The sequence below is a fragment of the Aristolochia californica genome, unplaced genomic scaffold (genome assembly GCF_029961685.1).
Source record: "Aristolochia californica isolate CCGP_79_NKW_82.1479 unplaced genomic scaffold, dmAriCali1.0.hap1 SCAF_13, whole genome shotgun sequence".
NCBI lineage: Eukaryota > Viridiplantae > Streptophyta > Magnoliopsida > Piperales > Aristolochiaceae > Aristolochia > Aristolochia californica.
In genome coordinates, this window is record NW_027181804.1 from 26,932,826 (window position 1) to 26,948,414 (window position 15,589).

Consider the following 15,589-nt stretch of genomic DNA (forward strand, 5'->3'; position numbering starts at 1 on the left):
TGGTCTCCTCAAATATTTCCTTGGGTTAGAAGTGTTGCAATTTCAACATGGCATTTCTTCATCATGAAGGAATTATGTGTTGGATTTATTGGGAGAAACCGGTATGCTTGGGTGTCGACTCATTGACACTCCTATAAATCTAAATGCTAAACTATGAGCAGGGTTAGATAATGAGGTAGATGTGGATAGATTTCAACGGTTTCTATTCATAAACTAATCTATCTCACTATAACCAAGACAAATATATCTTTTGTTGTAAGTGTTAGTAATGAATTAATGCATAGGCCTCAACTTTCTCATTGGTAAGCCTAGAAAGGATATATACATATCTCAAGGAAAACCTTGGACAAGGATTGCTATATAAAATTTATAGACATAATAATATATAAAGATTTTGAAAATGCAGACTGAGCTAAATCTCCTAATGATTGAAAATCCATTTTGAGATATTACACTATGTTTGGAGGTAATCTTATTACTTGGAGCAACAAGAAGCAAAGTGCAACAACAAAATCAAGTGTAGAGACAAAATATCGTTTTACGACTCATGTAGTAAGTGAGATATTGTGGCTACAGTCCTATAAGCAGGCTCTATGTATTACAAATAATCCGGTCTTCCATGAGAGGATGAAATATATTGTCATTGAATGTCATTTTGTGAGAGAAAAGTAGTAGGCTGGAGTTATCAACATGCATTATATTCCATTAAAGAATCAACTTGCAAAGGATAACCATTTTAATATAACGGTATTACACTAATCACGAAAATAAGTGAATATCCATATTGATGCTCATGTCAGGTTAGATGACCTGGTGGAGTTTGGGGAGGAGCATATGTTCCTTTTAATGGTGGCAAAGTTAGGTAGCAGCTGAGTGATTTTACCCCTCACCTTTAATTCACAATCTGTACATTTGACCTCGAACAGAGACTATCTGGCTTCTGAAGTAAAGAAAAATAAATGAGCAGAGGAGGGAATGGATAATGCATTGATCTACCACCATTTTCGACGTAATAAACGCGTCGAGCTGATCTCTCTTTGCACCGACGTAATAAATGGGAGAGGCCCGCCTCACATGGGCGGTCACTGCCGGAAGTTGAAAGGGAGTGGACGATCAGTTCCGACTTAAAACCTTCAACGCTCACCCTAAAATATCTGGGTTCGGAAAATCTACGAGGTTGTTGTGTTTCCATTTATCCTCACAGGAAGAAGTGAGAAGAAGTGAGTTTTGCTTTGCAGCCACCTTTAATGCAACGTTGAACGTGGTAGTTGAAACCGATGAAGCTGCTGAAACGGACGGTCTCGAGGGAGCCCTTTTAATGGAAGCTTCGGTAAAAGGTGTTGGAAAAGGGTTAAACGGGAGAGTCTCAACAAGACAATTGACAGAGACGAGAGAATCCAAAAAAAAAAGTAAAAGAAATTCAGATGTTGACAGAGAAATTGTCTTCTCTCTTTCAATGAAGCTTATTCGTAGGCTTTGTCTAGAAATAAAATCCAAGTTCAATTCAATGAGAAATACATATCTTTACAGTGGAGAATTCCAGAGTTTGTATGACAATATGAACCTAAGTCCCTCTAAATTAAGTCCTCCCAATTTTAATTGAACCATTAAGTTAAATTTAATGACTTAAAAACTAATTTCTTCATAATCATCTACATCTTCTCCTTGTCTGATGCATTCATGTTTGAATTTTATTTTAAGCTAATGGAATGTTGTAAATATAATGAAGTAAGTGACACTCTTGATGTTTTCCCGGCCCAATACCCATTTGGAGTTGGCACCGCCATACTACACTTTCCATATTAGAAATTATAGGTCGACAAAAAGGTCTTTGAGTATATTTAAATTGCAAAAATAAATTATCTTAGTTTTGTGTAAGGAGAAGTTGACGTTTGAAGGTACAAAGGTTAGTCAGCAAGAAAGGTTCTAGTGACAGTGGAAGACTTTATTCTTTGAGATATTTTATATCATAAAGATCAAACTTTATATGGACAATTATATATCAAAAGAAAGCTCTGCCAGTCTAATTTTTAATCCAACAAACTGTTTCTCAATTTGAAGTTCCTAGAGAGAGATATCAATACTGGAAGATTCAAAGGTTATATTAGAAGTATGTTGATTGTGAAAATCAAAATTTTAAGATCCTTCCTCAAATATAAATATGAGTTTCAATTCTGGTTGCATTTCCTTTGAGAACACGAATTCTAAGCTTCAAGGTTTATTTTTTTAATTGCATGATTCATCAATTTACAAGCATGCACATAATAGTCCTTTTTTCTCTATCAAAATCCTTTGCTTGTATAGTGTAATAGGCACACATGCTGAGGTTTCTCTCTCTCTCTCTCTTTCTCTCTCTCTCTCTCTCTCTCTCTCTTTAGTCATTTCTTTCAGTCTGTATGCCATAGATTCACTTCTATATAAACATAAATTCTTTTTAAATTACATCTTCGACACACCTTTTTGCTAGAAAAAATTAATTTGTCATCCACATGAAACCCTTAGGGCTTGAGATTGTTTCAAATGAAAAAAAAGGGAGAAGAAGGGCGTATTTCTTCTATTTTATTTTACTAACTTGATGCCATTATCTCTTAGACAAAGCAAGTTCTCTTATTCAACTCCATTTATTGCCTTTGTGTATTATTGACTTTTCCCCTAATGTTTCTATTTTTTGGGTCATTTTGGAAAACATTTTTCTCCCACATAATGGTACTTCATTCCTTTGGGACAATTTCAACAACCATGATAAAAAATATGGTCTTTCTAATTTGTTTTGTCCTTTTTTGTATCAAGACTAGTCATTCTCATTAATTTATTGATTTGATGAGTGCCTCCTTTTTGGAAGTATAAGTGTTGCATTCTGGCTTCCTCTATTTGAGTATAAGTGCTATTATCTTTGTGATCTTGCAATATTTCTTCTAATTGTCATCTTTTATTTTCATCACTTGGGAACAATGCCTATAGACCCACTATCTTCAAAGAACATGAGTGCCTCCAACATCCAACTTAAATCAATTCTTTTTACTCAAGTGGTATTTTAGATAGCCTTACAATGTGAGTAGACTTTTTATTTTCCTAAAATTCGGCTTATCCACCTTTCAATTTTGTGCGACCTTTTCAGATTGGTGTTTGGAGTTTTGTCATGGGGCAAGGGATGGTTTTTCTTCTCTTACATTCATTTTGTGCAAGTTGGGCTTCTTCACAAAGAAAAAAGCGATACTCACTTAAGAGGGAGAAGTCGAAGAAGAAGTATAAGTGAGAGGAGACTTAAAATAAAGAATCCCGTGCTGTGGTAATAAAATTTTATGTTACAATAATATCCAGGGGGAGAATAGAAGATGAAGAATAGGCTTCTATGAAAAAAAATCAGCCAATACAGATTGAAGACAAAGAATTTTTATTTTTATTTTTTTGCAAGCTGCAGTTACAAACTCCAGGTTGAGGGGGAGATTTGAAGAATAAATATGGAAGAGTTTTTACTTGACTCTCATAGAAATGTGTCTCATGCAAAGGAGTAGGAGGAAGTCCGTATTTTCAGCTTCCTAATTTGTTAAGGGTTATTTAATTGTTTTAGGATTTATATTTAAGTAGTTATTTAGTTTAATTATGATCAGGAATTCTATTTTGGAATTAATTGGGACTTGAATAGTTTAATTTCATTATGGCTCTATATATTTTCTCTATTGTAAATAAATGCCTAGTGTACTAAAGTTAAACAAGTCAATAAATTATTTCTCTTTTCTAGTAATTCAACATCATACTAGAGAATGATTGATGGGCAGAAGCAACTTGTTGTGGGTAGCATTATTCAATATGGAATCTTTTGGATTGCTTGGTTAGAAAATCATTCGATTCTACCATGCATGAATAAAATTGGGCTCAACTATTTATGAAGCCCATTGAAGCTTGACCGATTAACTGGCCAAACACACATTATTCAAGGGAGGCTTCACCGGAAGCTTGTTAGAACATGTTAGATACTTCATTTATGTGATAATTAAAAATATGAATTTCTAAAAAGGTTTCATTTCAAGTGAATTCAAGGTTTCTCTTTTGTTGAGTGGGCAAAAAGTATCACATTAAAAAGTGTTAAGAAATAATATTGGGCTATAAGGTTGAGTAATAGCCTTCTAAGTGGCTAGTTATTTTAGGATGAAACCATATCAATCCAATAGTTGAATTAGTCAGAATGTGTGTGTGAGTCGATGATCCGTTGGGTGAGAGCTTGTGTATTGTGTATTTGGTTGAAATTTTGTGCTTACATCTCAGGTCCATTATGTGTAAGTTTGGATATGAAAGGAATTTTGAGTCAGAACAAGTCCTCCAATGAAAAATGTTAAAAAATAGTTATAGGTTATAACACCAAGCAATAGGAATCATAAGTGACTAATCATTTTGAGATAGAACCAGGTTCAATCCAACATGAGGAGCTTAATTAAGACTTGTCCTATTATGAGATGGATTTGGAGTTATCCATGCATTGAAGAGAATATAAGCTGTAATTTCGTTCCCCTTTCCGCAGGAGAGGATGGAGCATTCTCCTGTATCTCTTTGCATGCATATGAACGAGGATTGGTGCTCTCGTCCCCTTGCCGCAGGACAGGATCGAGCATCTGTAGGAGGCAGAGATTGACGATGATTGCTGTAAGCTTCTGGTTGGAAGAAACTAGGGTTGTGTTTGATTCGTCAACGTGGTTCGTCTCCAGTCATTGCGTATTGCCGTATTATGACTCCAAATAGTTTTGTTTCTTTCACTTCATCACCGGTTGGTGAGGGCGGATCAGATCGTCATGATAACATGCCACATCATTAGGCAGATGTACGGAATGTTATCATGACACATCATCCATTATTGATTTAGATTCTTTTATAATTTAAAAAATACTTTAAAAAATGTTAATTTCTGATTTTAAAAAAATATTTTAGTTCTTAAAAATCTCATATGTCGGTACATGTTTTATTAAAATCTATTTATTGTAATAAAATATAAAAAGCGTATATTAACTAATTAAAAATTCATATTCTAATATATTTAACACATTAAATTATTTTGTTACCTTCTTTTATAATAAAAATATAAAATTATTATATTAATTAATAAAAATCTGAATCTTGTATATTTTTATTTTAAATAAAGGGTAATAAAACGTGTACTGATAAATAAGATTTTAATTTTTTTAAATAATTATTTATTTTATTTTTAAAATAAGACGATATCTTAAATCGATAATGATAGGAGTTAATTAAATAGAAAAAATTAATTAATATAATTTTTTTGATATTTTATTACAATAAATAGAAGATAATGAAAAGTGTACCCATAAACAAGAATTTTAAAAACTAAAATAGTATTAAAAATAAATTAGAAAAAGGTTTTAAATAGGTAAGAAAATGATTTTTAATTAATTAATATAATTTTTTATTATAAATGAAGGTACTAAAATATGTGCCAACAAAAAAGATTTTTACAAACTAAAATAATTTTTTCAATATGAAAGGTAATGTATCAATAATAAAAGGTGTTAAATAGGTAAGAATATATTTTTTTAATGAATTAATATGTAAATTTTATATTTGTTTATTATAAAATAAAAATATGTACCTCCAAATAAGATTTTTAAAAATTAAAGCATTTTCCATGAAAATATTATATTAAAATAAATAATATCTTCAATTATTAATGTAAGGTATTAATTATATTAAAAAATAATAATTAAAAAACCCAAAGATTTTTCTCTTTTACACGAAATGGGATTTTCTCAATATGATAAAAAAAACTCATTTACAGAAAGCATTTATGTTGTTAGTAGTTGGGAGGTATTGTCAGACCCTTCTATAAATAACACATCTGTTTACTCCAAACTAGCAGCCACAGAAACGCTCTCCCCACACAGTCGTTCTGAAGATCACAAATGGATGCACTCACTTCTGAAAATGGTGAAGCCTTTCCATCGAAAGGGATGGAGGGTGTCTTGATGACCCAAATCCGCTCATTTTTGTTTCATTTCCTGAAGTTCTCTTATTTCTTTACTGTTGTAGCTATACAGATTGGTTTGGTTGCATATAGATGCAAACCCATAACCAGCCTTCTTCCAGTTCTGCTCTTGCTCGTCTACACAGCCCTTGACCTCTACTTCTCACGATCCATCCCTGTCTACCTCGTCGATTTCTCCTGCCTGAGGCCGTCTCCCAGATACAGAGTCCCCCTTGCCGGCTTCCTAGAAAATGCTTCTCTGCTCAATCTGTTCGACAAAGAGAGCTTATCTTTTATGATCAATGTCATTGATGCATCTGGGCAGAGTGAACAAACCTACCTGCCACCTTCTTTACATTACATACCACCCAGAACGGGAAATCAGGAATGCATCGAAGAAGTTCACTTGCTGTACTTCCCTGTCATGGATAATCTCCTCTCCAAAACGAAAATCTCTCCTCTGGACATCGATATTCTAGTTGTTAACTCCAGCGGGTTTTGCCCTTCTCCTTCTCTAACTTCCGTAATCGTAAACCGATACAAGATGCGAGATGATATAAAAACTTTTAATCTGTCTGGAATGGGGTGCAGCGCCGGTGCCATTGGCATCGACCTGGCTCGAAATGTCCTCCAGAATAAGAAATACTCTTACGCTGTCATCCTAAGCGGAGAGATTCTCTCCACTGGTTGGTATCCCGGCAAGGACCGACGCAAGCTTCTTCTCAACTGTCTCTTCCGCATGGGAAGCTCTGCTGTTTTACTTACCAACAAAGAAAGCGCCAGAAAGACGTCGAAGTACAAGATTAATCTTGTTCTGAGAACTAACAGATCCTTAGATGACAAAGCCTACTTCTGCGGCTTCCGGACAGAAGATGAAGAAGGCATCACAGGCTTTTCTGTGGAGAGACACTGGCCAAAAGCTGCAGCCGAGACTCTTCGAGCAAATGTCACTCTTCTGAGCTGGTCCGTCCTTCCACCTTCCGAAATGGCGATGTATATCCTATCGTCGGTCCGAAAGCTCTTGAAACCATCGGCTGAACTCTACATACCCAACTTCAGATCCGTGATTCAACATTACTGCATACCCGTTTCAGGGTTGCCGGTGATAAAAGTACTGGGGAAGGGTCTGCAACTGACGAGGGAAGAATTGGAGCCGGCGGTTATGACATTGCACCGGTTTGGAAACCAGTCGGCGTCCGGGATGTGGTACGAGACGGCATACATGGAAGCCAAAAGAAGGGTCAAGAAGGGAGATAAGATCTGGCAGGTCTGGGTTGGTTCTGGAACCAAATGTAACAGTATTATTTGGGAATGCTTGAGAGAAATGGAAGACGAGTTCAAGAGAGGACCTTGGTTCGACTGTATTCATCGTTATCCTGCTGAAATTACAGGTTTTTAGTTATTTCTTGAGTTGATATGTTTGTTATATTTTTCTTAAATAAGTTCACCTTAGACCCTTGTTCATTAGTATCTTTGTCCTGTCATAATTGTTTTCATATAATTTATGTAATAACTCCATCCTATGATTTTTTTTTTTTTTTTTTTTTTTAATGAAAGTGTGATTATATGAGCATGAACTTGAGATTTTAATTTTTTTTTACCTGAATGATTATATGTATCTTGTCCTGTCTCTTTGTTCCTGAATGAATTTCTTGTTCTATAAATTTTTTTTTCTTTTTCTTCATGGTATCAGAGCATGTTTGGTCTAAGGAAATTGCTACGGTGTTTGTGCTCATTTTTATCTTAAGGTCTGTCTATTTGGAACCCCTAGAAAAGAAAATAAAATGAGAATTTGACCATTATTATTCCCTGTAATAGTTAGTGAAAATTAAATAACGATCAAATTCTCTCTTTCACTAACTATTTTTTAGAGTAATAATGGTTAAATTCTCATTTTCTTTTCTTTTCTTTTCCATGAAATTCCAAACGGAACCCTAAGTGTCTCTTAACAAAGTCAGGGAATCCCAAAATTTACCCAGTTCGGTTTCCTTGTTTCTATTCTTTAATTCTTTCAATTGTGGTGTTATGTGTATGGACTTGTGAGTTGTAGATGCCCCATGAATTAGTCGAAAAAATGATGATGTGAATGGTTGTTTAAGGGTTGAAAGGAGAAGGTTAAAAATGGTAGTCTATTGTTCTAAAGGTAAAGATATTAAGAAAGTTCTGAAGACTACTTACATGAAAATAATTAGTTGAAAGTGTATGAAATACATTACAAGTTGCCCACAATTCAACAAAGGAAAAACAAGTGCATGTGAAAAAAAATATTTTAGTTAATTACACAATATAAGTCATGAACTCTAAAATTTATCTGCACCACATCACTGATATTCTTGACCTAACTACTGCATGTACTCAAAGTTATAGTCGATAAAAATAGTTTGATCAGAGCTAGAATTGTTGTTTCACATGGTGGTCCATTGAATTCAGCTTGCTTTGGTGCCTCACTCCAAAAAAAGAACCAAATCTCTTTAGCTTATCAAGTCTAATTAATTAATTTCATGATAGGAAACCTTCATGATAGACTTCTCATCTTGCAGTCATATATATTCAAAAAATTATGAAAAAATAACATGAAAAAACATCCTTTTAATTGGTGGAAGTGGGATTAAATTTTTTTTCTTATAAATAAAAAATAGTTTGAGCCACATATTATATTTTATTATGAGTCACAAAAATGTAGGGAAAGAGAATAAATTATATGCATATTAGAACAAAAAATTGATTCAAAGTGATAGTATCCGACTTTGACGCCCAAATAGTAATCCTAAGCCGAAGCCTAAGTATAAGAGTAAGCCTAATCCCAACCCTAACCTTAACCAAAACCCTAACCCTGACCCTAATCATAAACCTAATCTAAATGAAACCCTAGTTAAACCCTAAATCCTAACCATAACCATAACCCTGATATGAATTGGACCTTAATTATACCTTAAATCCTAATATAAATCAAAACCCAACTAAACCCTAACCAATCCCTAAAGCCTAATTAAACCCTAAAACCTAAAACCTAAGTTCCACAGCTCAGCTATCATTGGATGACATTTGTGCTACCATACACTGAGTTCCAAACAAAGAGGACTCTACACACCAAAAAAAATAAAAAAATCTAGGTTGAGGTTGAAATGGAAGAGGTCATGGTAATTCCAACAGACAGTGAGGTATATCTAATTCCTTCGGTTCCCGTTCTTATACTTAGGTTTATCCAACGATGAACGAGATTGATGTCGTAAACTCCAAGGGAAACCAGAAAATATGAATCAAGTGAGTGAACCAAAAGAGAATGATTCTCACAAAACCAAAACACTCACTGATGAAAATTATGAAGTTCTTCAATGATTAAAGAGTATGCTCATCACCCCTCCTTAAACCTCTTCAACAACTGTTGCCACCATTGGTATGTCATCTGCCTTCTCATATGACTCTTCTCTAGATGACTCTTCTCCTTCCTGGATTATTGACTTTGGAGCTTTTGATCATTCTATTGGGAAGGTTAGTAACCTTTCTAAACTCTCCCCTCGTCCTACTTCTCAATTTGTCTCCATTACCAATGGATCACAAACACAACCTTGAACAATGTGTTTTGGAGCCCACTTAAACCTTGTGGACAATAGATTTTATACTTAGAAAAAATTTCAAATGACCCATATTAATTTTTCACTAACCTAAAACTAAAATTACTACATTTGTCCAATTTTCAAAAATAAGCAGGCTAACTTATTCATGACTACGCAGGTCCTCATCATCTGTTGGTTCCAATTTTGCTTGAAACAGTGGTAAAAGCTAGAAATACTAGAATGTTTCTTCATTCCAATTGTTAGCTCTTCAGTAGTAACACATTCATAGTTGCAAATACAAGTGTAGTAACCATGGCAAACACAATGGATGGACATCTTTTTAATTTGCCATGGGAAAGAAACCCTTTCCATGAAACTACCATTGGGTGTTTTTCCATTAAAATTTTGTATCTCTGGAAATATTTTGGTCCTAACTATTTTTCTTGAGAGCTCAGATTATCCCAAAATTGATATGTAGACCTCCATGAAGAGGTGGCATGTTCTTGTAGATACACAAGCTAGTATATATCTTTTAATATCCTTTCTTTTTTTTTCTTTTTGAGATATAACGTTAAGGGTATTATAGTCGTTGTAATCTACTTCCCACAATTATCAATAAAGCCTCAAGAGCATGGGTTAGAGCATCAAGCTCTAACCTTCTTAGCCTCGTTCCCCTCTTGGGAATTCTCTCCTTCTCCTCTGCTCTAACCTTCTTAGCCTCATTCCCCTCTTTGGGAATTCTCTCCTTCTCCTCTGCTCTAACCTTCTTACCCTCATTCCCCTCTTGGGAATTCTCTCCTTCTCCTCTCTTCTCTCCCACAAGCTCCTCTATCCTCTCTCCCACTGAACATCAGATTTTGCAAAATGTGTACAACTGAGATAGAGATAACATTCACCTTAAGCTATCACATACAAATCAAATATACCATTGAGGTCCATCCTACATCAAAAAGGTAACTCGACTGATAATCAACCATTGAGTGAAGGACTTTTATTTCCATCGATTCTTCCCTGATCTCAACTTGTACTGCTTTGATGTAAATGTGTCTCGTGTGCTAGAGGATGCATTGCTTCTCTCTATAGACAAATTGGTACTACCCCTCTTGGTTCTGGTTGGGATTGGGTTCATTGGCGCTTCTTTAGTGTCCTTCACCTTGGAATGCTTAGATACCCAACGGCTTTTCACATTTTCAAAGTCGAACTTGTCGACCCATGTCTACCATCCATAGAACCATGAAGTGGGCAAAATCAAGTGGAACAATGCGGGTCAATACCCAAAGCCAGTAAAGCCTTCTATCATGCTTTAAACTGATCAATAAAGCCAAGCAAACTAAAATGTGTTTTCCCTAGTCTAAAAATAAAGGTAATGTGATATTTTCGAAAGGCAACCAAGGGCACCCACTTCTCCAAGTTACCTTATCTATTCCTGAGTAAAAAGTCGATAAAATTTTCGCAATGAATAATTCAATTGCGGAATCCACGAAGATACCATCAATCTGAGCGACCTTTTTTTTTTCTTTTTTTTTTTTTGCTAAAGCATCCATATTCATCATCAACCCATGTCTGCTTCATGATTTAGCTTGTTAAATAGACGGGCTAACCAATGGTCTATCCATTCCAACCTATCAATGTGGATCCCATGGCCAATTTCCATTTGTTGAGCCCTGAAGGAAAGAATGACTCATGCTTAGAGCTCAGTAAAAGTATGCTAGGTCCATGTTCATAAAAACAATACTCTTATTAACTAAAGAAAAATGTTCACATGCTTTTGAATACCTCTGAAAATTCAGATTTGGTAGAAAGTAAACTGGCCTAGTGGCCTAGTCCACTTTCGGAGTAATTGTTTATAAAAACAATACATCTCACCAATCAAGATGGGAAAGAAATTACAACCCCAATCTCTTGGTCAAAATCCATAACAGAATATTGCTTATGAAGAATCATTCCAATGAAGACAAACAACCGAAAAATCACTTGAAGAAGATCTATTTGCTCCCAATAACCCAATCATCATAAATCACAGAAAAAATGAAGAAGAAAGTCGATTGAAAAAAACTAAATTTGTCATACAACTAAATGCTATAACCAAAAAAACAAAAAAACAAAAGTCAAACCCTACTTGACTTTTATGAGAAAAGTGGCTGAAAATGAAGAAATGTGTGAAACTTTTATAATATTCTAATAACAATTTGTTTCAAGTCATAGTTACTGAAGATTTCTTTTGTTAAAGGAGCAAAGTGAGAGAAGCCAACCAATCCAAACTCTCAATCTGAACAGAGAATCAGTACAACCATAAGTAGAAGGTGCCTCAGGTGTTTAAAATCTTCTCTACTAATACAAAATCCATCTCTGAAATATTTAAATTTTAGTAACATAGATCTCAACAGCCAACAGAATTCTCTTTAATGAGAAATTCTCAAAAGGAGTAATAAGCATGCAAAAGAAATACAGTCCCCACTTTCATAATCAGAATCCAGTACACAAGCATTGGTTTCAGAAAATTACATTTAATGTAAGAAGCTTGCAAAAGGTAAAGAGGTGAAAAAGATGCAAACCAAGACTACCAAGCAATCGTTTCTCAGGAATATAAATAACAGAAGCTAGAAGTTAGCTACAGAAAAATATAAAAACATAGAGCAATGACTTCGGCACTAACTGCTCAAAAGAAAATTGGAGGTTTGCAAAATTTTCCCAGAACTAACTGTTCAGCAGCATGATGTGCCTCAAGATATAGAGAAGAAATTAAATGAAGAAACACTGAGAAGGTGTAGACTCAGATTTTACTCAAGATAAGTGGAAAGAAAATGATGTAGAATATAATGATATAGCAAGAGAAAATACAAAGTTGTCTAGGTCAGACCCTAAACCCGTATCAAAAGTAGCTAGAAGAGTGTTTGGGTTGTTATAAATAGATAAAAAGCAAAGAATTTGGATGCAGAAAGCAGACGGTATTTCCAAATTCTTTTCAACTTTTAATTGCAGCAGATTGAAGTGCTGAATATTTCAGGCACAATCAGTTTTGCATGGTTGGAGCATTACCTAAGGCAGTTAATGAGCAAAAAACTAATTCTCTTCTTGTTAAGTTTTCTCTCATCATGTGTCGCCCTCAACAGTCATCATCAGCTCATCCATCAAGCATCCTCCAGTGATATTGGCAGAGTGAAATCGACTTACAACTCAAAACCACAGAGAAGCAGTTACCCATCCCTGTCCTGTATCCTCAAGTCTGTGATATAAGTTCCATCCATTTGAATAATGAAATCTTCTACTTTAAACTGTGCAAGCAGTGAGAGCATACACAATCCAACATTTGGTTTGTAAAGCAACACAAAGAACTACAACCAGGCATGTGTACAAGAGGATTTATAAAATCCTGTTTCCTATGAATATATTGTGCAACCATGATAAACATGGAACTACGAGGTCTATCACTTCTTCTCATCTAGTCTCTTCACTAGGTGAGCTCTCATTCTCACAGGAAACGCCCAACTGTGATTCAAACAGCCCATAGATACATTAACCCAACGCTAGATTGCAAGTCTGAGTAGCACAGCAGCTGTCAAACAAGTTCAACTTTCCTCTTCCTCTGTAGAGAAAGCAAGACATGAGCTGTAACAAACTTATTAGAGAAACAAGCACAAACTCTAAATGCTGTAAAATTGGATAATCTGTAACTAGTAATACAAAAGTTGAGAAGTGAAGAGATTTTTACATATGTTTTCTTCACTTCCTTCAGAAATCTTTTCGGGTAATCCATATATTCTGCACATTCATTCTTCACAGCATATGCAAGCTCTTCTTCTCCAGCCTTTTTTAGGTTCCTGATAAGAATGGTCAAGGTTAACTTATCTGGCTCCCACCCTGATTCCTTCATCAGCCTGTAAGTATCCATTGCTTTCTCTATCATGTCTACTTGCAGGTAGGCTCCTATCAGTTCAGTGAAAGTCCTGGTGTTGGGTTTCAGACCTTCTTTCTTCAGTTCAGAGACAAGCTCTTCAACCATTCCAATCAGCTTGTTTTTCCCCAACATAAAGATCATGTCACAATAAAGTGACATATCTGGCTTGTACCATACCTCCTTGCGCAAATTTTCGAACACCTGAACTTGGATTATTTTTCAAATAAGTAGATCATAGATTAAACTAATATAACCTGATATTAAACATGTCAGATCCAATCAACTGACCCTAAACCCTTACAATCTCTAAAATTTATTTCGGTAAGCAACTAAGTTATCGATACCTTGAGGGCTATTTCCCACTCATTTTGTCTCTGCAGCTCCACCAAAGTAGCAACCAAATCAGCTTTCAAAAGCCTAGTAATTCTGCTATTTAAGACATCTTCTAATTTAGAGGAAGATTTTGCCAATTTCAGCGACTGAACAGCTTGAATCGCCTCTGTCGACAGGACTCTACTTCTCCACAACGGTTTTCTTTGACCTCCTCTCAGACCACACGTGATTTTCAAGGAAGAAGGAACGGTAAGCATTGATAATGAGCATTGACCCACTTGATGGAATCTTATACGGCCTTTTCCAATTCCCAGTTCAGAGAAACACAAGCACAAAGACTCCATGAAATAGAATAACAGGCAGAGAATGCATCAATCTTAAGTAGATTCCACCGCACCCACAATAAAACCAGGAAGAAATAAGTACTCAAGAAGCAAAACTTTGAAAAACTGTAAAATGCATGGTGTTGGGTCAGTTTCCGACTCTTGAATCAGTTTATTTTTCCAATTCCACCAATTCCTCGTAATCAGTCTTAGCACAACAGTATCTTGATCCAAACGTCACCGTCTATGATTTTTTGGGCTGCAAAATGAGGACAACTGAAAAGGAAAGTGACCAATAGATCTTGTGTTGTACATAACTTGAAACTAGAAACGTTTAGGGAAAATAAACTTCAGAATCACAAAGGTAAAAAAAGTGGCGAAGTGCAAATCACAAGTACATAAAACCGAGAAAAATAATTTAGATTGCTTTAAGCACATGGATGCAAAAACCCGGTATTTTTTCAAAATGAAAAGAAAACTACTTTTTTAAATGAAAAAAGATCCCCTATTAAATTTCCGAAATCTCTAAACACGAGAGTTAGCTTTACTTAATCATTGCCAAGAGCTTATTTTTTTTATCATGGAAAACAGCAACATCGATATTTCAGTACAACCATAGAAATGCTTCAAGAACCCCATATGCGCATCCTTACTCTAACATTTCAACCAGACAAACACAATTGGGCACTTAAAATGCAGGTCAGAATCTACCATGGTTCGGTGAGCTGAAACCACAGATTACACCCGACAAATCCCCAAACAGTATTCACAGAGAGAGGACGAAAAATACGAACACGAAACTACAGCCACTGTTCCATCAGAGAACCAAATGAAACTATTTCCAAAGGCTATTGACAAAGAGAGAAGAAAAAAAAAAGACATGAAAAATTATATCTACCGACAGTATACAGCTAAAATCATAAAAAATTCCGGCTCATAAAATCTGAAGATCAAATTAAAAGAAAAAAAATATCCATAAAATATCCACGGCGCGAAGACGAGAGAAAATTACACCCACCTGTTCGACCAAAGACCTCAAAAAATACCTCCAAACGCTATTCACAGATGGATAACGAGAAAGTGAAGCAAAAAAGGGTTGATGGAAGAGAGCTCACCGAAGCGGCTGATTTCGTCTCTCTGAGATTGGTTTGGGTGAGGGTTTCTCCATTAAAGCCCCATCATGGACAACGCACACTATGGACAACGCAGTGTGCGAAACCAACAAGCGCAAGGACAAAATCATGGGGCCCACATTTTACTCGTCAATATAATAAGATTGTAATAGTGTTATATTGAACCGGGTCCAATCGAACCTAGGGGTGCCAATGAGTTGGGTCGGGAACGGGTTTCATTATTCATTAAAAATTTATAAAACTTTGAGTCTTTATTTTTAAAAAACTGGATATTAACGTCCGAGTAAAAACTATCCTGAGTTAACATTTTATTTCCTAAAATACCTCGAATAAATTATAAACTACATTACTTTATCATTAAATTATATATCATT

At 35.2% G+C, this 15,589-nt stretch overlaps 2 protein-coding genes across 7 annotated transcripts; one reads left to right on the top strand and one right to left on the bottom strand.

Annotated features, from left to right (window-relative positions):
- The first annotated feature begins 5,909 nt into the window (after positions 1-5,909).
- LOC137947759 (3-ketoacyl-CoA synthase 6-like) lies at positions 5,910-8,460 on the top strand. Its single transcript, XM_068793528.1, has 4 exons — positions 5,910-7,362; positions 7,665-7,719; positions 8,038-8,114; positions 8,333-8,460. Exons 1-4 carry the CDS (start codon positions 5,910-5,912, stop codon positions 8,458-8,460), a joined length of 1,713 nt encoding a protein of 570 aa, XP_068649629.1.
- A 4,315-nt stretch (positions 8,461-12,775) lies between these two features.
- LOC137948878 (pentatricopeptide repeat-containing protein At1g62350-like) lies at positions 12,776-15,275 on the bottom strand. Of its 6 annotated transcripts, none has more exons than XM_068795078.1 (4): positions 15,198-15,275; positions 13,771-14,341; positions 13,241-13,627; positions 12,776-13,114 (listed from the first exon to the last, which is right to left on the bottom strand). In XM_068795078.1, the coding sequence occupies exons 2-4, from the start codon at positions 14,101-14,103 to the stop codon at positions 13,088-13,090; spliced, it is 747 nt and encodes a 248-aa protein (XP_068651179.1). In that variant the 5' UTR covers positions 14,104-14,341; positions 15,198-15,275; the 3' UTR covers positions 12,776-13,087. The 6 variants fall into 6 exon arrangements, with proteins under 6 accessions (XP_068651179.1, XP_068651178.1, XP_068651181.1 ...); XM_068795077.1 differs by having other exon boundaries at positions 13,771-14,358; positions 15,198-15,266; XM_068795080.1 differs by having other exon boundaries at positions 13,771-14,135; positions 15,198-15,259.
- Between the last annotated feature and the right edge of the window lie 314 nt (positions 15,276-15,589).

Excerpts from the sequence above, each read along its gene's own strand:
- LOC137947759 (XM_068793528.1), top strand. The coding sequence starts at position 5,910 with ATGGATGCACTCACTTCTGAAAATGGTGAAGCCTTTCCATCGAAAGGG. Across the intron at positions 7,720-8,037 it reads GTGCTCATTTTTATCTTAAG|TCGAAAAAATGATGATGTGA; the intron begins GTCTGTCTATTT and ends CCCATGAATTAG. Across the intron at positions 8,115-8,332 it reads GGTAGTCTATTGTTCTAAAG|TTATAGTCGATAAAAATAGT; the intron begins GTAAAGATATTA and ends ATGTACTCAAAG.
- LOC137948878 (XM_068795078.1), bottom strand. The coding sequence starts at position 14,103 with ATGGAGTCTTTGTGCTTGTGTTTCTCTGAACTGGGAATTGGAAAAGGC. Across the intron at positions 13,628-13,770 it reads AGTGGGAAATAGCCCTCAAG|GTGTTCGAAAATTTGCGCAA; the intron begins GTATCGATAACT and ends ATCCAAGTTCAG. Across the intron at positions 13,115-13,240 it reads AGGAAGTGAAGAAAACATAT|AGGAAGAGGAAAGTTGAACT; the intron begins GTAAAAATCTCT and ends CTTTCTCTACAG.